This window comes from Macaca mulatta, chromosome 15 (genome assembly GCF_049350105.2).
Source record: "Macaca mulatta isolate MMU2019108-1 chromosome 15, T2T-MMU8v2.0, whole genome shotgun sequence".
In the NCBI taxonomy this organism is placed as follows: Eukaryota; Metazoa; Chordata; class Mammalia; order Primates; family Cercopithecidae; genus Macaca; species Macaca mulatta.
In genome coordinates this window covers 36,998,154-37,023,362 of record NC_133420.1, presented here as the reverse complement: position 1 = coordinate 37,023,362, position 25,209 = coordinate 36,998,154, and the positions used below count along the sequence as shown (strand labels likewise).

Genomic DNA, 25,209 nt, shown 5'->3' with positions numbered 1-25,209 from the left:
TTAGTGATGTGGTTTTATATGCTACATATGTAGACCTCTCTTTATACAACAAATACAGACAGTGCTGCAATAAAAACTGATGACACATCAACTTGTTCACCTGAAGAAAATAAACCCTATTATAGTTCAGAAAATAATGCAACCAACTTTAATCTAGATACAGGTACTTTATTTACAAATATTTAGATTAATAGCATTTTGTTACATCAAATGAAGAGTACAGCAGTCTGAATAAATCCTTCGGTCACAAAAACAATAAAACCCACTGTAACTAACTTTGGGAGTCAGGGTATTGCACCTCAACAAGCCGCAGTCTTTCGTTTGTGATTGCCACCTTATATCCCAATGGGTGGTTTGTTTGTTTTGTTTTTGTAAATATACACACACACCAGCAGGTCATGGTCCCTGGGTGAATCCCTTGTGATGCAACAGTGTAAGCAAAATGGATCACTGTAGTCTTTAACAGAACATACCAATCTACTCCAGAAATCCTATTTTTTAAAAAGTTAAAGACAAAAATAAAAATGAATCCACAAATTAACCAAAGCCTATTTTCTGCACATTCCAGTTTTGGCTTTTATTTAACATTGACTATACAATACTCTGGTACTACCACATGTTTACAACCCAAAAAGATGTACTTTTATGTTAGTGTCTGTAAAGAGGGATTTAAAATGTGTATTTTAAACACAGCAGTTGAGCTGAGTGCATTTTCTATAGTGCGCTGAGGTGTTACCTATTCTACTTCAAATAAACTCTCAATTCCCAGCCACTGAATCAAACACAGTAAGAAAAATCAACAGAAATGAAGAACTTAAACATGTTTGTTGTACAAAGGAATAAGATTGTTTCTCTTGCTATACAGTATTAATTCAGTGGCCAAACCACCTAGTGCAAAGTAATAACTTACTTTGTATCAGCACAAGCACTGAAACACCTTTAGAAACACTTTCCCTTTTATGAAACAATTTATGCCAACATGACATAAAACAGCCCCTCATACTATGAACACAGGGATATCTTATTTCACTGTAGTGTTAAAAATGCACAATTTAAAATCCCTTAACAGCAGACCTGTGGTTCTGACTGTCCAGTTCAGAATCTGACCATTCCAAGAAGATAAAGGTATAAAAGCTTAAAATGTGCAATAATAAACCCAGCCTTTTTTCTTTTCCTATACAGTAAGGCAAGAATGCAGCCTGTAATGCAAAAACGTTTACAAAAAGAGAAAAGCAGGTTAGCACATTGTCGATTGCACAAGAACAGTTAAGAAAATCAGCAGGTAAGCAACAGTGCAAAGATGGAACAGAATCTGCTAGTGTTAATCCTCTGATGCTAGGAGCTTTTTCCAGCATAATGTCCCCAAACACTGCCAGCACCAAGGGGTGGAGCCAGTACTACTTGTGAACTGCAGTGTGTCTATTTCTTTGTGTGAAATGGAAGGGAGTAACATGGTCACATATAGGTCATACTGTACAAACTGGTATTTTATACTGTTCCAATGCCAGTAATCAATTTATTTTCTTCATTAAAATAATATACACAGAATGTATTGTTAGTTCGATTCCTTCAAATTTTATACATATTTACTTTCTGTTAAAGAGAAAAGGATAAAATGGTATAAAAAAAGATAAAGCTATTAATTAAGCACGAGAGATAAGATAAATGGATATTTTCCCTGTGCGAGGCTAAGAGAGAAGCAAACCTCGTCAAGAAAAATGCCACCCACACAACAGGAAATTTATCCAAAACAAAACAAAAGCAGTTATAGAACCCCTTCTCTACCATCAGAAGTCATTTCACAGCAATAAACTTATTGGTTACAACAGACATACTTGAACAGTTAAGGATGGGTAGAAAGGCTTAAGATATCATCAAATTAAACCGTACAGTGAGACAAAGCCTTGCCAAAGAGGGAGGGTAAAAAATCATGAAGTCCAGCATCAGTGCTCAGTTTAAATCATATATTGGTGACATACTTATCACGAGGACAAGGGGGAAAAAAAGTCTAGATTTACCATGCAGGAGAGATTTATTACTCTACTTGCCTTTGATAACCTGATTACATCTAGTTGTTTAGCAGTTTAGTATTGTGTTAAACTGTTTTTACAACAGATTTTTGTTTTTTCTTTTTTTTTAATTAAACCCAGTAAGATGTACAGAAGACAATGAGGCAGTAAAAAGTACTGCTTTCAACAGACAGAGGTGAAAGGTCAAATGAGGGGCCACGGCAAAGAGGTCACTAGCAGCCACAGCCTTCTCTCTGGGGTTGGGGTTCACTGGTTAGCCGGCCTCCCTGCGGGGCTGAAGGTTTGTGTTGTACACCAGACTCAGCAGCATTCAGATCCAAGCTTCCATCCTGAATGTTCTGATATATTTTCTTGGCAGCCTCAAGGAAGGCATCTTCTACATTCTCTCCCCTAAGAGGCAATTGATAACTTTATTGGAGAACCACAGTTTTCTACAAAAGACAAGACATTATATACTGACCTTTTGTTAATCTTTAGTTAACTGCCATGATGTCTTCAACTTAACCATTGTCATCTAGTAAAAGATTACCAGAACACTGAGCTAAGAGAACATGGAAAACTATTTTCTTTTCCTTTTCTTTTTTTTTTTTTTTTTTTTTTTGAGACAGAGTCTGTGTCACCAGACTGGAGTGCAGTGGTGTGATTTCAGCTCACTGCAACCTCTGCCTTCCGGGTTGAAGTGATTCTCCTGCTTCAGCCTCCCAAGTAGCTGGGACTACAGGAGCACACCACCACGCCCTGCTAATTTTTGTATTTTTAGTAGAGACAGGGTTTCACCATGTTGGCCAGGATGGTCTCGATTGCCTGACCTCATGATCTGCCTGCCTTGGCTTCCCAAAGTGCTGGGATTACAGGTGTTAGCCACCATGCCCGGCCGGAAAACTATTTTCTGTGGAAAGCATACATACATACATGTACCGAAAGCCCTTTCTACAAATCGTATTTGGACAACTACATGTGTTATATGCAATCATTAAAATACTGTATGTTAATACACACCATGACGACTGAGATATGTCATTTCTGTGATAACAGAGAGGATACTCCAAACAGAAATGAAATCTCTCCAAACATGCTGAAATCAGAATTCCAAGAATAATATGGTCTGCTCAGCCAAGCATGAACTGAGCTGTTTTTAATCGGGTGATAGTGACATAATCATGCTTAGCCACGTTAACACCTCCATTCAGTTTTCTTTGGACTAACAGCACAGCTGAGACTAAACAAAAACAGGTTAGCCTCTCACCACAAGAAATTTTTGACCTAATAAATGAAGAATAATGATGGGAGTGCCACACAGTTCAAAGCAGACATGGAAGAACAATTAGAAAATGTTCACTACTCTTCTGAGTAGACACTACCCCTTAAGTAGACACTACCCCTTAAATCATGCTTTTTAACGTGATCAGAAAATTAAATTGACCAAGCTTTTGTCTGAGATGCCAAACTCAACCTCACTTGTGAAAAGTCAAACACTGTCATTTGTGAAAAGTCAAACACTTCTGAAATGTAAACAAAGTTCCATTTTATTAACCTGGGTTACCAACAGGCATAATCAAAGTACAATCTTTTAGGTAACAAAAATTCATGTTATTTTGAAATGTAAAAAAGGAAGCAGAGAGATGTTTGCTGTTCTTCCTGCAGTAAGCATTACACATTTATATATAGTACTTTATATGTGTATATACATTATATACTTTTCATATATATGATTCTACTTTGAGAAACTTGAATATAATTGAAATATCTATATTTTGGTCATACTTACGTTTTTGCACTCGCTTCGAGGAACAATAAGCCTAAAAATAAAATTCAGACTATAATTAGGACACTTCAAACTAACTCACAAGTGCATTTCCTTTTTTTTTGAGACGGAGTCTTGCTCTGTCGCCCATGCTGGAGTGCAGTGGCGCAGTATCAGCTCACTGCAAGCTCCTTCTCCTGGGTTCACCCCATTCTCCTGCCTCAGCCTCCCAAGTAGCTGGGACTACAGGTGCCCGCCACCACACCCAGCTAATTTTTTTTGTATTTTTAGCAGAGACGGAGTTTCACTGTGTTAGCCAGCATGGTCTCAATCTCCTGACCTCATGATCCACCTGCCTTGGCCTCCCAAAGTGCTGGGATTACAGGAGTGAGCCACTGTGCTTGACCCACAAGTGCATTTCTTTAGTAACATCTGAAAAAGTTTCCCATCAGTTTTTAGTACTCCTCCCATAGTATTTTATGAAAAAGTATGTAAGTCTGAGGTGGAGAGCATCTTTATATTTGTCACTAAATAATTGTACTGCTGCAACATAAATCTCACAGAAATAGAAACACATTTTGTTACTTCCTCATTCTTGAGATTTCTGAGTCTGCATTAAAAAACAACAAAAAACTGTCATCTGCAGTATCAAAATCCCACCTTTCCTTAATAATTCTCCCAATTGTGACCATTAAGTCTTAAAGAAACCCACCGTTTTCTTCAGCAAACTGTTTGGCTTCTTCATATGTAACATCTCTCTGTGCCTCCAAATCCGCTTTATTTCCTATGAGAATTATTACCTAATTTGTGATCAAAAGAAAGACACTTATAACAAAAGCAGTAATTTAAACCAACCATGCAAATTCTGAAATCCAAAAATCTGTATAGAAAAAATAACTGGGCCTAAAAAGAAAACCAAGTACTAGCAATTATCCACTAGACAGAGCTACAGATTCATGAAGTCATTACTACAAAGGACCTTAGCAATGATCTAGGCCAGGGGTTGACAAACTTTCTGTAAAGAATAAATAGTATATTCTTCAGGTTTGTGGGCCTCATATCGTCTCTGTTACATGTTCTTTGCTGGGTTATTTTTTTGTTGTTGTTTTTAACAACTCTTTAAAAATCTAAAAACCATCTTTAGTTCACAAGCCAGTCAGAAACAGGCTGTGGGCTGAATGTGGCCCGTAGGCCATACATACTTTGGTGACACCTGGTCTAGTCCAAAGATTATGATATATCTGAGTAAGATTACTAAGGGTTCATGGACAAGCTCCAGGGGATCTGCAAATACCCTGAAATACTGTAAATACTGTAATTGTGGGCATGTCCTAGAGGAGCAGGTTCATGGCTTCCATCAGATTTTCAAACAGTTCTCAGATCCTCAAAAAGTTTGAAAGCCACTAGGTACACCTGATCTAGTCCAAAGATTATGATATATCTAGTAAGATTACTAAGGGTTCATGGACAAGCTCCAGGGGATCTGCAAATACCCTGAAATACGTAAATACTGTAATTGTGGGCATGTCCTAAAGGAGCAGGTTCATGGCTTCCATCAGATTTTCAAACAGTTCTGAGATCCTCAAAAAGTTTGAAAGCCACTAGGTACAATCCTTTAGGCTACCAGTAAGGAAATTAAAGCTCAAGGCAAAAGGACTTGCTGAAGGTCACTCAGTGAATCAGTGGTAGGAGGACATTAGATCTCAGGTAGAAACCCAAACTGTGATCTTGAGACAAATACTATCCTACCCCACATTATCCCTAGATAGGACTGAGTTTATAGTTAACAGTAACTGATAAGAGACGTCTATGTGTATACACAAGGGGAAGCTGGGAGTAGGGGTTTGGGGCACGTATGCAGTAAGTTCAAATCCAAGGCAAAAATAGCACCCACCTACCTATATCCACCTTGGAACCACTCATATGAAGTTAGGCCAAAGTTAAAGGCAGCTCTGCAAAGTTGTAAGAAGAAAATACGTACCCTTGGGGAATAGCAAAGGGCTTTGGCCTTTATCTGGGGTGGCGAGGGCGGGTTATGGATAAACTGTCTTTGTACATTTATGAGCTTATTTGACACCAGTTGGTAAAATCCCTCCCTTCTTCCCCCTTCCAAACAGATATGGTAATCTAGATATGAACACTTTAGGAATGGATGGTTTCAACTAAAAAGCACTTCAGCCATTAATTTTTTTTTCATGTGAAATTACAGCTCCTGGCTCTTCTACTTTCAAAAATGTGTGTCCATAAACCAAATCATCATTTTGATCTGAATGTAAACCTTATGCAAGGACAGTTAAGTGTACAACAAAAGTGAGCATTCTTTAAACAGTGTGGACAAAGCGCCCACTGTGATGGGGAGGAAACTGTCATACACTATCCATTAGTCTTTTAAAAGAATAAAATAATGATACTTGAAATCAATTTATAAAACAAGTCTGGTAAAGCCACAATGACGAGCACAGGGTACTCATTATAAGATAGGTACTCAAAACAAGAAATACTGTCCCGCTCCTGATTCTCTCTGAATCTCCAAATAAGGCTTCTTATCTCCCTGAAAGGGAAGATGTAAAGTGGCATGCTAATTACAGAGATACAAAACATGCCCACAACAAAATGGTAGAGAACACAACTTCTACACAGAAATCAAGGGCAATTTTATAGAAAATGGAGCACTTAAGAAAAACTTAAGACCTTTGTTTTCTCCTGATCTGGTTCTATTTCAAAGCACATAAATGAGGCAGGAAGGACACAGGACGGGAAGGTTAATTTTATTATACTCCTCCATGGGCCTTCTACAATGAGTTTTGTTTTTAATATTTTACTTGAAAATAGCTATAGACTCACAGAGGCTTACAAAAAATAACAGTGAGGTCCTGTGTACCCTTCACCAAACTTCCCTAATGGTAGGATGTTATGTAACTATAATACACTCTCAAAACCAGGAAACTGACATTGGTACAATCCCCAGCCCTTATTCAGATTTCAGTTTTTACACATTCTCAGGCACATGTGCATTCGTGCACGGGTAGTTCTATATAATTTTATCTCAGGTACAGATCTCAATCATCACTATCAGGATACAGAACTGTTCCATCACTACAAAGAAACTGCTTCTGTGCTGCCCTCTATGTCGTCACATCATTACCACCCTCCACTCCCTTTGCTAACCCCTGGCAATCACTATTCTCCATCTCTACAATTTTGTCATTTTGAGAATGTTTTCTAAATGAAATTATACAGTATATAAACTTCTGAGACTGGCTTTTTTACTGGGCATGATGCCCTTGAGACCCAGCTCAATTGCTGCATATATAAAGAATTCATTCCTATGTACAGCTTAGTAGTATTCCACTATAGAGATGTTCTGAACTGTTTAACCATCCACCTGTCAATGACCAGGCTGGGAAACACCTAGGTTTCCAGTTTTGGGCTACTGCAAATAAAGCTGCTATGAACACCCTTCTATAGGTGTGTATGTAAACCTTGGGTTTAATGTGATAATGGAAATGAAAGTTTCAGGCACAGTCCCTAGCATGATAGGCAAACAATGTTAACTGACTCTCAGTATGATTAAACCACCGTTTCCTGATAAATGCTAATCTTACCACTGATGACATAGTTCTTGAAGCAGGCCTCTACCAAGTGTTGGGGAAAGCCAAGAGAGACAAGAGCCTTGTTCCTGAGAAACTCAGTCACAGCTCAGTGCGTCTTTCCTCACATTGTTCCTGGCATACCCTCAACAGTATCTACTGAAACTTTACTCACCCCTCAAACACCATTCCTCTGTAAAGCTGCTTTCTCTCCAGACAGCACTGATCATCCTAGGCTCCCCAGAACTGTGCTAGTCCCTCTATTTCTAATTCATGCTTCAATCTACTTTGCAGCACAGTTACCTGCATACCTGCTAGTTCTCTCCCTGCTAGACTATAAGCTCTTCGGGACCAAGGATCCATGTTTATCTTTGTATACTGCAGAGTCTAGCATGGTGACTGGCCTTTAAAAATCTCAATAAATATAATCTCAGTCTGGTTAAGAGGCTAATGTTTTAACATATATAGAATCCTTTTTATTTTTGACTGAAATTTTCATTCTTAATTCTCCTCTAGTTGAAATTTTTATTGAGGTAACGCAGATTCACATGCAGTTGTAAGAAGTCGTAAAAAAAGATCTCTTCTACATTTTGCCCAGTTTCCTCCAATGCTGAAGTTTTATGAAATTAATGCAGATCCCTTTTAACATCATAATTTCAGATTTCAGTCTTCACATTAGATCACCACTACATTCATAATTGTAACGACAAACATGAACAAAAAACCTAGGTATAATAAAATGCAAAACCAGGTTTAATTAGAACTGAAAAATAACTGTTACATTTTCTTCGACTAATTGAAGACAAAAATCTCACCAGTAAATGGCTTCCCTTTTTGGGATAGCTTAGTTCTTACATTTTCTGTGTAATAAGATGCCATTTAACTTACAGTATTTGGATTGGTGAGATTCCTTGCATCTGTCAACCAGCTGCTTAAGTGGTTATATGTACTTCTTCTGCAAAAATAAAAGTTTAAATTTGTGACTGCCACATAATTATAGAAAAAAAATTCAACAAATATTTAAAATATATACTTTAATCAATATATCCTAAAATAATTTTGCTTTGACCAGTTACTCAGAACAGTAGTTGTGAAATACAACTGCATACTTTTCAAAAATCTAGCCAAACGTATTATTTTTAAATAAATAACTCCATATCCAACAACTTTGATAATTACAGGTCAGGAGTCAACTATTTACTCCTAAACGCAGACTGTAAACAGACCAATAAGCAAGCAAGGAACAACACAGTAAATTGATGGAAATGCCAATGTGGAGTCAAAACTCAAATTACTTTGAAATCATACAGATTTTCAATCACAAAGCAGAGACAAAGTTGTATCAAAATGCCTAACCATGACACATTTAATGGAAGACACTTTGGCTTGTCTTTAAATTTTAGTTTCATTAAAAACCAAGTCACACTATTGTAAGCTGGCATACAATTCACCTTTCCTTAATAATTTAAAGAGCAAGCTAACCATAACAGCATAAAATTGACTTTGAAGACATTTATACATTGACAAGAATTCAAGTCCCCAGATATCAGTGAAAAAGTTCATCCTAACTTTGTACTCTTACCAGGTAGCTAAATCATTCTGGTATTCTTTAACTGTCCTATTTTTCTACTTTCTCCAAGCAAGAGTTTAAAAACTCATAGGTTCATTTGCACTAGCCAAGTAAGCTCTAAGATGGTAAACAAACCCAAATATTTGTAATATTATACACAGTAGAACCTACCAAAGGGGTCAAAGATAATAAAATTTTTGAGGTTAAAAATGTTTCTGATTTATAGACTCACAGAATATAAGTCTATCTTACTCGTTTAACATGTGAGGAAACGGAAGCCCATAAAGACTTAACTGGTGTCAAAACCAGGCCTAGAACTCTTTTACAAATACCACACGTCCTTCAAGTGTTTCTAGTTTAGTCCTGTGAATATATTCCATGATCTCTAGCTGCCAGTTTTCACAGATAATTTGTTATTCAAAGTATATAGTTCTTTCCCAATGAGAACTGAGAACTCCTTACTCAGATTTTTATTGTGCTAATCATATTACTCATGAATCATCACTTAGATGACAAAAAAGTCATATATATCAAAATAGCTCCTTTCCCCCCAATGTTTTAGAATTTTCTAAGTAAACAATGATAAAATGTCATTTTTAAAAAGCACAAGCCTTATCTGTGTTTGATATTTGTATTATTGGCATACCTTGACTTTACACAACAGGTACGTTTTACTACCTCATGCATAAACCTTAAACAAGTCCGAACATTTCTACTGATTTTGATGAATTTTAAAATTTCAAAGCTGGCAGGCAGAGTGAGGTACACAGAAAAGCTTAGTACCAAAATCATATAAACCATATTACTTACATGTACCATAACTTCTGCCAAGGATTCTGGTAATTGTTATTAATTTAAAATTCACTATCATTATAATTTTAAATCCATAAATAAATATTATTCAAATATTAATTGGTGGTACTAGTGCTAAAAAAGTGCTAAAATGCTAGATATGTCAAAATGTTATGGCAAAACAACTGTCACAATAGGCTACGCTGTCAATTTAGAAAAGCACCCTGTAACAACAAGAGTTAATGACAAAAATAAAAAGGAACTTTTATGTTTGTAAAATGTCAAAGAATAACAGAAATAAATTGGTGTCATGACTGCAACATCGAAGTCACTATAAAGTATCACTTTAGCACCTGACTAAAGCCTGGGGTACTCTTTTCCAGTAACAGTTTTTATTACAATATAATGAACATATCATAAAGCTTATCCTTTTAAAGTACGTAATTTAGTTGTTTTAAGGGTAGTTACAAAGTTGCGCACTGATCACCACTATCTAATTCTAGAACATTTTCATCACCCCAAAGAGAAACTCTGAACCCACTTAGAAGTCACTCATTCCCCATCCTCTGGCAATCCACTTTCTTTTTTTTTTTCTTTTTTTTTTTTTTTGAGACGGAGTCTCACGCTGTTGCCCAGGCTGGATGGAGTGCAGTGGCGCGATCTCGGCTCACTGCAAGCTCCGCCTCCTGGGTTCACGCCATTCTCCTGCCTCAGCCTCCTGAGTAGCTAGGACTACAGGCGCCCGCCACCGCGCCCGGCTAATTTTTTGTATTTTTAGTAGAGACGGGGTTTCACTGTGGTCTCGATCTCCTGACCTTGTGATCCGCCCGCCTCGGCCTCCCAAAGTGCTGGGATTACAGGCTTGAGCCACCGCGCCCGGCCAATCCACTTTCTTTCTCTATAAATTTACCAGAACATAAATTTTGGATATTTCACAAGTGAAATCATACAATATGTATCTCTTAGTGTCTGGTTTCTTCCACTTAGCATGATGTTTTCAAGTTTCATCTATGTTGTGGCATGTATCAGTCCTTCCTTCTTCCTCATAGCTGAGTAACATTTCATTGTATGGATATACCACATAGTGTTTATCCATTCATCAGTTGATGCATATTCTGGTTGTTCCCAGTTGAAGTACTTTTTTTGATGACTTGAATAGACACAGATTTTACCGAAAGTATTAACTATGCTTAAAAGATATGCTTAAAAGCAAAAACAATATTCTTAGCACACATCACCATATTTAAATTTTATTGAGTTTTTAATTATGTGAAGTCTTCAGAAATGCACTCCTCATAAAATTAGACAGTTCTGTGTAGGCGGCCAGGTTTATTAATAGCCTTCCCATAATACTCTTGATCATATCACTGATTGCCTGGCTATAATGAAGAGCATTAAGGCTTGTTTCCCTCTGTTTTGCTCTGAGGCCACCCAATTCTAAAATTTACTGAAACTTTAGGCACTATAATTATAACTAGTCAATATCTTTATTCTAAGGCAGCATTTCCCAAAGTGTGCTCCTCAATAAAATAAGCTTAAGAAACACCAAATTAAATAAAGTCATACAGCAAAGAATTTCTTACTGCAGAACTTTCCGGAGTCTTAATATGCTAATGAGCATTATGACACATCAAGAGGAAACCGTATAAAGCATTTTCCAAAAGGAAATATGCTTTAAAATCTACTTATCACTTGGTCCCACTCACCCATCTTTACCCTCAAGAAACAGAGTCACATTGCTATTGACTGGCGCTTTACATCAACATGAAAGGAGATCCAGTTCATTTTCTAACTTACAGTAGACAAACAGTGCAGGGTCTAATCAAGTGGCACAGTTTTCCATGTTCTCCAAAGTCAAACCTTTACGTACAGTAGTTTTATCACTTTACATCAAGTGCTTTGGAATTCCAGAAACAGTCATGTTGAAATAAATTTAAACCTACTGCATGTAGTATTTGAAGTCATTTCTATCCATTTTAAGAGAAAAAAAAGTAAATGAATAAACACCTTCAGATGCAAGCATAAAATTTTTTATAATCCCCCATGCTGGATTAGCAAAACTCTTTGCTTGGCCTTATTTTGAGAGGTGTAAACTTTAACACTAGAGACTAAATAGAGTAAGTCCCAAGAGTGAGTTGTTTGCTTTCTACTTAAAAGAACATTTTATATAAAATATTATTTCTCCTCAAATCATTCAACTGAAGTTGCTTTTCAGAACTGTATTCTTCTATTAGCTTCACCCGATATCTCCCTAAATTTTTCTTTAGTCATAAAAACTTTCAGAAAATATCAATGTGTTATATCAAATTTTACATGGCAACTTAAGAAACCATAAAAAACAAGTAAGTTCAATTACAGTCATAAAATTACAAATTTTAAAAAATGCCTAAGTCAATTTTTTTTTAAATGCCCAAAGAAGATTTATTTTCCCCATATGAAGGTTGAAAAAATTATCTCTTACCTAGTGATATCATAGACCATAAGAGCTCCTGCAGCTCCTCTGTAGTAGCTCCGTGTAACAGCCCTAAATCGCTCCTGTCCTGCCGTATCCCAAATCTGCAGTTTTATTTTTTGGCCACTAACTTCGATTATTCTTGTACCAAATTCAACACCAATTGTGTGAGGACAATCAGCCATAACTGTTAAGGAGGAAAAAAAGTAATAGCCCAATTTTCAGAAAACTTCAAATTAAGCCTAGGGGGGAAAATCCACTAAATAAACAAATGGCTTACTAATACTTACAGGCTATAAATAGACTAAAGCTACCACTGGAAAAAAAATTTACAAATACCCAGAAGTAAGAAGTCAGGGAAATGTGACTGTACTAGAATCGGAATCAGCAAACTTCTAGAAAGGACCAAGCAGAAAATACTTTAAGTTTTGCAAGTCAAAAGGTCTTTATCATAAACTACTCAACTCTGTCACCGAGGCAAAAAAGCAGCCAGAGACAATAGGTAAAACAGGCATGGTTGTATTCCAATAAATTTTATTCACAAAAACAGGCAGTGACTGGATTTGCCCCACTGGCCAGTTTGCTGACCCCTCGACTAAAATAATCTGTTAAGTAAAAATAAGGATTTTAATTAATTCTTCACAGTATCAACATTATACCATTTAGCCTTCTTACAATCATTATCTATAACAGATCAATCAATGGTCTTGGGACCCTAGGAGTTGTTAGTCAAACAGATTCTTATCCCAGAAAATATCAGTGTCTCAAAGAAAATCAGCATGTGTTATATATATATATATATATATGCGCACATATATTTTAGAGATAGGGTCTTGCTCTGTCACTCATGTTGGAGTACAGTAGCACAAGCATAGCTCACTGTAACCTCAAACTTCTGGGCTCAAGCAAGCCTCCCACATAAGTCTCCCAAAGCACTACTGGGATACAGGCATGAGCCACCACACCTGGCTAATATATACTTCTTATTATACAATGACAAGTTATATATGTCTAAGCCAATGAACAAATTTATTAGTCCTTTCCTTATAATGAGGCCACTTAAAACCTAAACCCACCATTCTCCAGTATAAGGACATAGACTGCTGGGCACTTCATAAAATGTTACATCAAACTTCTGTAGTAAGCAGCACAAAAATGTCAAAGAAATAATTTCTACTATACAGAAACACTTTCAACTATATTTAGCATATCAGTTACAACAAATTGGTCCCTTCTATCACCCAAAAAAGCGTAGAAAGAATTCCATTTTAAGTATTCCAAATCTGTTATTTAACAAATGATACAAGCAGCAAATTTCTCCTCATAAGATAATCAATTCCTTAACAGAAAGTCAGAGAATAAAAAGATTAAGTTTGACATTATTGTATGTATTTTTAAAAATTATTTTAACATCAAGAAATCAAAACAAGCGAATCAGATTATATATATATAATGTGTATAAAAATCAACACTAAAATATGCTGGTATATTTCATTTTATCTGTACCCATTTAAAAAAAAGTACAAATATAGTGAAAGGTTATATTTAAATGCATGAAGTACACTGAAAATGACACTTTTTAAAAAGTAGAAACATGACAATAAAGAAAACTATTAATGTTTACCTCATGTATTAAACTTACATTTTTTTTCTGTAAATTGATGAAGCAAGCAAGATTTTCCTACTCCCATGTCCCCTGTTTTAAAAAAAAGAAGTTTCAGGTGGCAATTACATTTCTCAATTTTATGCAATGACTGCTATATTCCTTACCATATAACATATCATAAGTTTCTGGGACACTTCACAAATTTTTATTTTCCTACTTTACAATGATTTGAAAGTTTTCACTGTGAGACACAAATGGAATATTATTCCCAATCTTTAGCACTGACAGAATTTGGCTGTAAATTATTACTGTTAATAAATAGCCACCAGCTGGGAAGTGATTTTTTAATGGAATTTTTTTACTTTGAGCTGTTTCAAAATTTTATGGTTTTTGTTGTTATTGTTGTTGTTTCCTTTAACTCATGCATAGAAGCAAAAGATTTCAAAAAGTGACAAATGGGGTAGCATGTAACAAGCAGAAATAACAAACTGAGTTCTGGAAGCTTGATTCACTAGGTCCCTGTCTTATACTTCTTGTATTATTCTATGAAAGAAAAGAATTTGCATTACATGAAAACCCCAGGAGAAAAGATGTCATCTCTTACTGTACTATAGCAATGTTAACCCTTGATGAAGGAAACATTAAAAAGGACACATTAAGTTCAACATGAAAGCAAACTGTTCTAATGTGAACAATTCATTGAAAAACTTGTACTTTCAAATGTAGTTTTATGTTTGGATAAATAGCATTAAGACTTAATTTGAGCAAAACCTTCTTGAAACTTAAGAAAAAAACACCAATTAAGAAAAATACTGTTTTTTATGTATATTACACAATTGATTTGGAATCAAACAATATTCTCTATCACTTTTTCCTTATAATGGAAACCCAGGGGGATCTGAGCGCTTTCACAGTATTTTAGGAATGTTTCTGCACTCCTTGAAACACTGATACTTCCTAGCATCAACAAGCTTTCAAGCAGCCCTCAAGAACAACGAACATCACTTCACAAGGTACCCACCAGCACTGTACCACAGAAATATCCAGGGCCACAATGCAAAAGCTGCACTGCTAATGCAAAAAATGAATCTCATAAAAGGAGCTTTAGTTTTACAGTAAGAAAATCAGTCACTCCTGAAGCGGTATTGTTTAAGTATTAGCATATAAATATTTTGTAAGTTAACCTTTTGGGAACAAGAGTGTAAGTTAAATAAACTTACCAATAATAATATATTTAAAGATGTAAGAGTAGTTGTATGGTGCAGTTGCCATGGTGGCACTAAAAACAAAGAAATCTCTGTTACTTCAGAAGGAAAGCATATACAAGTAATTCAAACAGATCACTGCTATCCTTTAAAGGTAGAAAAGGACACTGAATACAAACAAATGTCAGTTACAGTAAGTCAGAATAAAACTGCATTTCACAAATTGATCAAATACACAAATTCTCTTGGATGAACGATGCTTACACATTCTCATGTGTTATCCACAGAAATATGAGAAACCAGTTATACCAATATTTCATTTAAGAAAATATCCACTAGAACTTAAAGTATAATTTAAAAAAGAAGAAAATATCCAGTAAGAAGTATTACTCTGAAAACTTTCAAACAAAAAAATCTTTATAAATTTAAGTTAAACATCACTATAAATAGCCTCCGCTCCCTTTAAAGTCCCCTTCCCTGTTAACTGATCAAGTAAGTTACTAATGATCTACTTGTTCAGAACTCTGATTTTAAACAGAATGGTATACAAAGGAACCACTTAATTTATAAACACAAAACAACTTTTTACTCTACTTTAAATCAACAGCAGAGCATCCAAAGAGCAATGGTATGATTTCCAAATCAATGTTGGAACTAAACTGAATCACATGAAACTGTTCTTCCTAGATTTTTCAAGTCAATTTTATTGGCATTTTCATATGGCTCAACCTAATATAGGACTTGCAGATTATCTCTCTCTCACACACACACACACACACACTTTTTGAAGACACAGCATCTCACTATGTTGACCAGGCTGGTCTTGGGTCTTGAACTCCTGGCCTTAAGCGATCCTCCCATCTCAGTCTCCCAAAGTGCTAGGGGTACAGGCATGAGCCACTGCACCCCGCCAGATTAACAACATAGTAAGTGCTTCCCATCTACTATTCTAGGGACTGAGATAAATGATGTCATAAAATTGTACTTAAGGTTGCGAAATTTGAAAGCTTGTGTATTAGAAGATATTTCAAAAGATCACAGCCCATTTCTTGCCCTCAAATAGACTTAACCTAAAGAATTCTAATTTCTCACCTACTTGAAAAGAAAACAAAAAACTTTCCAATTTATTTAAATGAATGCTCTGAATGTGTAAGACATTGTGCTAGGTCCTAGAGAGAAACAAGGGGGTGAATTATAAAATTGGGAATAACTTTCAATAAAGTTTATTCTCAAACCAGCTTTCAGCTTAAGACAAAAATTACTTATACAAATTAAGATGTCACCCCATTTAAAAAAGTCTGACTTACAGTATTTTTAAGCCTGGCTTTTAGTGTTTCTGTCAATGTCACATTACACAAGCCAGACATTTAATATGACTGGAAAATTTTATTTACTGAAATTATCACCTTACTATATACCATATTGCAAGCAAAAGTTCTATATAATTAATAACATTTAACCTGTAGAAAGAATATATATTTAAAACAAGTGTATTATTATAAGGAAAGAGTAAGTTGTTAATTACAGTAAAGTATTAATCACTTCCACACACTACAGTCTTCTCACTTAGCTATCTGTATTACATTTAGTGAAAGTAGAAGCCCTGCTACCCATTCCAGTTTGGCATGTTCTAACACATTTATAATCAGTCTCCTGCATCACAGAAAACTCCCATAACCAGTTCTTTCAGCAGAGAGAGTTTTTCTAGTTAGATTAACTCTGATTCTGAACATCACAACAACTTTATTCCCTTTTCCAGGCACTAGGGACTCAAAACTTTTAAGAATGAACTTGGTCCTGGGACTAAAATTGGCCTGGATTATTTACCTGATCTCTGAACTAGATGCCAAACATAAGGGGAAAAAATAATCTCTTACATTAAAAATATTTAAAGATTATTAACTTCTTAACCTGAATTCTTCCCAGACTCTTTCTTTCTAATCAATTTTTAATTCTTCTAACTTCTTTCCCCATTCAAACCTGAGTAAAAGTAATCACTTAGTCACCTTTAAATTATTGTCTCTCCTGTGCTCTTCTCCTTGATTTTTCCTAATTTCTTTCCCTCTTCGAACTGAAGGTTGTAGCTCTACATACTTTGCTCCTTCTATTTTATGTTAAAGCTATGACTTCTAACAATCCCAAATTTCTACTTCAAATGCTTTAAAGACTAATCATAAAATTATGACCCAATTTTAGTTGTACTAGTTTGTGTATTTGTTAATTATCACACTTTCATTAAATGTGAGATAACTAATTTTGAAAATGTATCTTAAAATTACAAACATTCATATAGTGGAAACTATTTCCAAATAAAAGAAATGATCACTATTTCAGATTGAATACCAGGGCTCTGTCTCACCTCACCACACATTTTTCTTGCTTGTTTCTTTAAAAATTACAAATAAAAACCATAAAAGCAGAATTAAAACTACTCAAACTTACTAATTTCAGTAAACAAAGGCAGAAAACATCTAACACTGTAGCCATCAACACTCACAACAGGTCTTCCCTTTCTTATTCTAAGAAGATACTGTCTAGGTTTACATATATTCCCATTGTTGACTGATATTAATACATTTCAGTCAAAAGTATTTGCAGTAGAATTATATTCAAATACTAAATACGCTTAATGTTGCTTTAACAAAAGACTTCTCAGTCTCATTTCTTGAACATGAAACATACCATTGTTAAGGTGAGGGATACATTTTTACCTAACTTTGGACGGGAAAAAAGTTCTTCCTCTATTATTTAACAGTGCTTTTGCTTTACTTAGAGAACTCTTAAGTCTAAAAAAAGGGACATGAAAGGCTGATCTAGTTCAAACTCTGAAAACATGAGCCCACTTAACATTACAATCCCCATAAATTTTTTTTTAAATCTCGGTAATATTCTATAACTTGTATACAACTACCGGGACAATTAAAATTCACTTTATTCCACATTTTATAAAAAGTATTTGAATCAAGTTCATATGTAAATAAAAGATCTTTATTGCCTTTAAAGGAAAAAAGTACTACATATTTACACAACAGGCATTTAACACATAATCAACAATTTGCAAACCAATAACAAATACAATTGTTAGTTACTACTTATCGGGTACTTGACATATGACAGGCAATGTGCTAAATATTTTACATACAATTTCATTTAATCCTTACTACTATTCTATAACATAGTTAATTATTATCCTCATTTTACAGATGAGGAAACAGACTCTGCAGGTAACACGTCCAGGTCACACAGCCAAGTCTGCACTGAACCTAGGACTGTTTTGACTGCAAAGATCCCCTCTTAACCACCACACCATCCTGCCCTCTCCACCGTCGTGCCTCCTCCACATGGTTATGAGATGTACCATGTTGCTCTGCAGTATTCACTCGCTTAATTATAATTTAATATTCTGAATAAGATACATGAATTACATTCAGAAGATGCACTGCAGTCAGAATTTATAGATATAAATGAATGGTAATACTAGTAATACTAATCTATAATACTATAATTCATCTACTTACAAAAAATTTGAGAACACTTGATAGTAAACCATGTAATGATCTACACTACTTTTTCCTATACTGTCTTATATAATTCTTACTTAATTCTCACAACTCTGCAGAGTCATTATCATTATGTCTATGCAAAAAATTAAAGAAACTGAGGTTTGGAAAAATTCACTCATTTGGCCAGTGTTACAAAGTTTGTAAATGGTAGACCTAGAAATTTAACCCAGGCCTGATTCCAAAGACCATGATTTTCCCTAAGTTATTATTAGCTTATTTCAGGCATGTACAGGTAGACTGATAAAATAAAAATCAGAGAAAGAGGAAGGATATTAGTGCATGTAAAATTTAGCTATAAACTACCCTTGCTGCCAAGAGAAATATTTACTAAATGCACAGTAAACACTTAACAATTGTGCCATGTATTCAACTGACTCCTTAAAGATATTAATATGCTTAATATTGTTTTAATAAAGGATTTCTCAACCTCATCTCCTGAACATGCAACTACCAGTTTTCGCCATTGTGGAAACATATCATTTCACCACGTGAAAACATACCATTTTTTACCACCATTTTCACCACTGTTAAGGTGAAAAATGTATTTTAAAATGGGGTATGCCATCTTGTAAAATTCTGCATATTTTTTTCACTCAACAAAATCAGACACATTTTCATGTCAGTACATTTAGATCTAAATGGTTACTGAACACATATTAAACACTAATTATTGTTGTGACAAAAATAGAATGCATGGTTTCTATTTACTGAATCGACACCTTTCTAAGATTACACAGACATATAAACGACTAGTTTTGAAACATGTAGGTACAGATGTGAAGGTATACACTACCAAACATACTGCTTGTGGAAATGTGCCAACATTTTGGAAAGTAATCAGTATATTTAAAAATCTTAACAATAATCCAAATCATCCTTTGGCTCAGATATCCACTTAGAAGTATCCTACATATACAAAAGCTTCAGTCCATAAGGCTACAGGTATTAGCGCATTTAATGTACCATTTTTACAGCAAAAAACTGGAAATAATCTATCAGCAAGGAAATGACTGAATAAAGTACATCTGTACTACAAAATAATATCCATCTAGTTTAGAAACCATTTTGATCGATATGCATTAACCTGGAAATACCTCCATGATTTTGCTAAGTGAAAAAACACGTTGCAGAGTTTTATGCGATAGCATACCCCACTTTCAAACACACACACACACTCAACCCTATATTCATATACGATGAAATACAAATCAAATTGTGAAAAATACACGGACAGGAGAAAAAGGGAAGAGAGAAAGTATTAACTTTTCTTTATAGATCCCTGCACTGACTTATTACAATGAATTAAAAATAAAATTTTCTCTACCAATAAATACGTGAAAAGCACTTTCTATGTAATTTTAATACAGGTTAAAGAATACCCAAACAAAAACAAACAAAACTCCCACTCATAACATTCCCAACATTATTTCCACATTTACTGATAATAAGGGGAACTTATGAAGCCAATAATACGATTGGCCTCAAAACAAAAAAAACCAACACTCAATAGTAGAGGGCATATTTTTGGTTTTTTTTTTTAAATAGCTGAACTACTTATTGTTTGCTCTGATTTTAAAACCTGTTATATAGCTATTCTACTCCTTAGAACCAACGATGTTACTGTATAACTTTTACATAGTTGATCCAAGACATAACAAGGGAAAAGCAACCCACTAAATATTCCAGGTGATTTAATTCTTATCCTTATTTCCATTGATAAGTTTTGTTTATTTGTTTGTTTAACATGCATGATGTTTTGTTAAAAATACCAGAGCTGAGATGGACTGCTTCTGTGATTCCAACATGAACGTATCTGTTAAGTATCTACTAAGCACAAAGCACTGTGCCAGGCTTTGGCAAGATAGCAATGATCAAAAAAGACAACACTGTCTCTGCCTTCGTGGAACTCAAGAACAGAAGCATTCTGACTTGCTCTAAAGGCCCACTAAAATGGACTACTACTACCTGATTTGTCAGTCACGTGGATAAAACTTCTGTAGTTAATCTAATAATCTAACCTAATAAAAACGAGTGGTCAATTTCCTCAACAATAGTACAAACAGCCCACCCACTTAAAAAAAATAAATCTAACTTTTGACAATATACTTAATGTCACTTTTATATAAATAATGATTTTAAAAAGCTGGATTGCTTAATGTGGCAAGAGAAGTAACTTTGATGATCTTCTATATACAGAAAATAAAGTATTCTAATACTGGACCTCTGTTCACAGAAAGAAAGCACTTAACACCCAAAAAGCAAAAAAAAAAAAAACCCTGCACTTATTGCTAAAGTTAAAAGGATTAATAGTGAAAATTTTACTAATGATACTGTGTCTGAGATTTGCTTCAAAATAATTTGGCAGGGAGGAGGCAAGTGTATATAGATGAAGCAAGACTGATCACTGTTGACACTGGCTGATAGGTATATGAATGCTCAGTATGCTACTTTATTTTGTATATATTTAAAATTGTCTAGATGAAGCTTCTTAAAAGTACAGTACCTCTAATGCTTCTATTTGTAAACTGCTGTCTTTAGCCATGCCTAGCATTTTTAACCACATAAAAATGTTTCAAGCCTTTTTTAAAAAAACATGAAACATCTCTCAATAGCCCGAGTTTTAACATTTTATTTACCTTAATCAAGTTTCCTCCACTAGCACAGTATCTTACTGTGACTATGCAAAGATATTTGACATTGATAAAAATGAACACTCCAAATTCTGTTGCAAAGTTGAAGTATGCAACAATGATAAAGTTTAACTGTAATACAAAAAAGCAACAACTTTTTAAAATGTAGCTTTAATTTCAAGGAATTTTTAAATAGCTATTATAATCTAAGGTTTTACGTCTTTACAATAACTGCCATTTATCGAGGGCCTAACACATGCCAGCTACTTTATAAACAAACTCTAATCCTAAAAACTCATTTTACAAATAAGGAAACCAAAGTGATCTACCCGTGGTCATAGTACTACTAAATGGAGAGCTAGAATTAAGGTCCAGGTTTAACTCTACATGTAGCTCTCCAAAGTTATGCTCCTCTCTCATTCATTCAAAAGATATTAAACACCCACTATGTGCCTAGCACTGTTACAGGCACTGATTTACTATATGCCAAGCAACGTGCTAAGGGCTTTCTTTAAACCCCATTTAATCCTAGCAACAACTCTAAGATGCAGGTTCAATTATCCCCTTTATAGATAAGGACACTGAGTCCGAAAGGTTAAGTAACTTGCTTAAGATCACTTAACTAGGAAGTGGCAGTAATGGAGGGGGAACCCTTGACAGTATGACTCCAAAACTCTTAACCACGACATACCTCTAGGCATGATCAAGTAAAACTGCCTAAACAGAACTTGGAAGAAAAAATTTGGAAAGGCTTGTGGGGAATAAAGGGGTGGGAGCTGGATTACTGCAAGGTCAAATTTATCCTCAACAATCAAATCTAAATAAAAGACAGCTGGTTCCTCTACAATATTTACCTTAGAAAAATATACGAATTTTTTAAAGGCAGTTGGGATAGTAACGAAATGAGCAGTAAACTTTGCAAGAGTTCAAATCTGGGCTCTGACACTTGCTGTGGGGTCACCAGGAAGGCACCTGTCCTCTCGGAACCCGTTTCTTCATACACGAAATTGAAATCCTGGCATCTCTCCTTTGGGGTTTGCGAGCATGAGGATTTGCCAGTGTAGTGGCTGACTTTATGGACTTTAGGTCATAAAGGGGTAATCAGCTGTCATCCAATGCGAACACAGTGAAAAAGGAATTATAACTACATTATAAATGGTCATGCCTGTAACCGTAGCCTAATTTTTGAGTGTAGTACAAAAACCACCAGCCACAGTGTGAGCCGAAGCCAGTTTGTAATATACCATCATCAGCCAGACACACATCACAACTGTAGGCCTCAGTTTCCTCACTTATAAAGTGGAGACAACTTACCTCCGAGGGCTACACGGGACAAGATAAACACGTACAAAGACACCTAAGTATGTACCTGGCCCACAGTTAAAACGCTTAAAACACTCCAGTTCTGTCGTCTTCTCTTAGATTCTAGAAATGCCACAACTTTCTCTTCATTGTTTCTAGATGCTCTGTAGCTTCAGGGCCATAGAGGCTGTCCACGCGTCTCATAGGAACGCACCAAAACCAGGACATCGCAAGCACAGGCGCACAGACCCCGTCCCTGGCCCGGCTGCAGGGCCAGACTCCCCACATCGACAAGGGCACCGGAGTTGCCCCGAGATGCCGAGGAGGCTGCGAAGAGCTGCCTTTGTACTCAGAGCCAGACGCGGCCTACGGGACGGGACCGCCACGTCTGGGGCTCGAGGGCTGCAGGGCGGCGCGGCACGCGTGGGTACACCCTGCGGGGGCGGGCTGCGGCCGCGGAGAACAGCGGCGAGAGGGGGGCCTGCGAGAGATGCGGTCCTGCCCAGCCGAGCCGAGAACGCGCGGAAGGCGAGGCCGGAACACACCCTTCCCTGCACGCCTCGGAGCGCCCCGCGGGGCGGGGTGGGCAGGAGGCTCAGGCAGGAGCCACGCAGGGGACACCTCCGCCCCCGCCCGGGAGTCCTGTCAGGCCGGCGCCGCGGCGCTCACCGCCGACCCCCGGGATCGCCGCGGCCTGACGGGGCCTGGCCCCTGGGGCGCCGCCCGCCTGCAGCCCTGTCTCCGCCGTCGCCACACCCGCCCCTCTGAAGAGCCCGGCGCGAGGAGGCATCAGCCGGCCGGACACTGCGGAAGGCCCGGGTTACCTGGGGGGTTGCTGGTGGCTGGGCAGCTTTCCGGGCGGGAGGGGGGCGTCAGGACGAGGAACAGGAGTGCGAACGCAGCGGGAGAGGGGGCGGGGGCGGTCGGCCGAGGCCCCGGCAAGTACGCGGGCAGGCCGAGAGGTGCAGACGCGCCGGCGGCAGTAGCGGCAGTACCGGTGGCAGCGGTGACTGCTCCTGCGGCTCCCTCAGGATCTTCCTCGGGCTGGTCCAAGATGGCGGCGCTCCCTGCACAGGGTTTCCTGTCACCCTCGCAATGGGCCGGACCACAAAAGAAGGGGGAGAAGATGCGCGCGCAGCTGGCGGAGCCCGGAAGAGGGTGGCCGAGGCCAACCCGTTAGCCACGCCCCTTCCTCAGCCCTCACCTCTGGACTCGTCGCGCCGCCGCTGAGGCCCGCCCCGCGGGCGCTCACGCCCGGAGGGAAGGTGGAAAGCGCGTATGCGCAAGCGCAGTCGCGTGTCCTCGTCTCTCGGGGGAGCTACTGCGCAGGTCTGCGTGGAATCTGGTGGGGCGCCCCTGCGTCTTGGCGAACTAGGGTTGTCGCTCTTGGAGACTTTTAAACTATTTTTAAAACCAACATTTACCACTTATTGGACGCTTACCGTATACTGGCCACCGTGCTAAGCATGCATTTACTGTATTCATTCAACGTGTATTTATGGGGGCGTTTACTATATATACACTGCTATATGCAAGGTATATAGCGGTGAACAAGCCAGGCTAGGTCCCTGTCAAACAAACCTCGGAAGCAGGCATCCCCATTGTATCCATGGCGAAACTGAGGCTTGGGTTGGTCAACTCGCTTGTCCAAGATCACGCAGTTAGGAAGTGACCCTGCATTTCATCTCTATTTTGACTTCACTTTGGGGGTGCCTTTGACAGGGAGAAAGAAATGTGATATTTTTCACAATTTGTCTACCATCTGCCATCTTCCAACTTGATCTGCCGTTATCACTGCCCCAAAAGGTTTCGTGCTTTTCGGGTGCAGGGTCACGTTTTGACTTCCTTGGGCCCTGAGCGCTTTTGCCTATGGCTTGTATACACACACACATATTTCACACACATATAAGTTAAATATATGTATAAGTATTTAACTTATATTTTACAACGGCATTGATATAAAGAGGACGTACCAATATTATATAACAAAATATTTTCTTTGACCTAAAAGTTCATTTTTTTCTTGTGACTTCAAAAGAACGTAACCCGGCCGGGCTTGGTGGCTCACGCCTGTAATCCCAACACTTTGGGAGGCCGAGACGGGTGCATCACGAGGTCAGGAGATCAAGACCATCCTGGCTAACACGGTGAAACCCCGTCTCTACTGAAAATACAAAAAATTATCCGGGCGTGGTCGCGGGCGCCTGTAGTCTCAGCTACTCGGGAGGCTGAGGCAAGAGAATGCCGTGAACCCGGGAGGCGGAGCTTGCAGTGAGCCAAGATTGCACCACCTCACTCCAGCCTGGGCGACAGAGCGAGACTCCGTCTCAAAAAAAAAAAAAAAGTAAGCCAGGGCTAGTAGTCTGCGCCTGTAATCCTAGCTACTGGGGAGGCTGAGGAGAGAGGATCGCTTGAGCCCAGAAGTAATGGGCTGTAGTGCACTGCATCAATAGATAGGGTGTCCGCACTTAAGTTCAGGAGGGAGGGACCCCCCAGGTTGCCGAAGGAGGGATGAACCGGCCCAGATCTGAAACGGAGCAGGTCAAAACTCCCGTGCTGATCAGTAATGGGATCACACCTGTGAAGAGCCACTGCACTCTAGCCTGGGCAACATGGGGAGACCCTGTCTCTAAAATAAATAAATATTCATTTTTCTTGGCCCCTAAAAGTATTGGAGGCCCTAAGCACTGTGCATACTGCACTGTCCCTAATGGATAAGGTGGCC

The 25,209-nt window shown here is 37.6% G+C and overlaps 1 protein-coding gene across 3 annotated transcripts; it reads right to left on the bottom strand.

Annotated features, from left to right (window-relative positions):
• Window positions 1-125: 125 nt before the first annotated feature.
• On the bottom strand, window positions 126-23,570 carry RAB14 (RAB14, member RAS oncogene family). Of its 3 annotated transcripts, none has more exon segments than NM_001194795.2 (8): window positions 126-2,420; window positions 3,799-3,829; window positions 4,487-4,574; window positions 8,253-8,319; window positions 12,188-12,365; window positions 13,821-13,874; window positions 15,005-15,063; window positions 22,037-22,222. In NM_001194795.2, coding segments are annotated over 7 exon segments (648 nt in total). In that variant the 5' UTR covers window positions 15,057-15,063; window positions 22,037-22,222; the 3' UTR covers window positions 126-2,242.
• Between the last annotated feature and the right edge of the window lie 1,639 nt (window positions 23,571-25,209).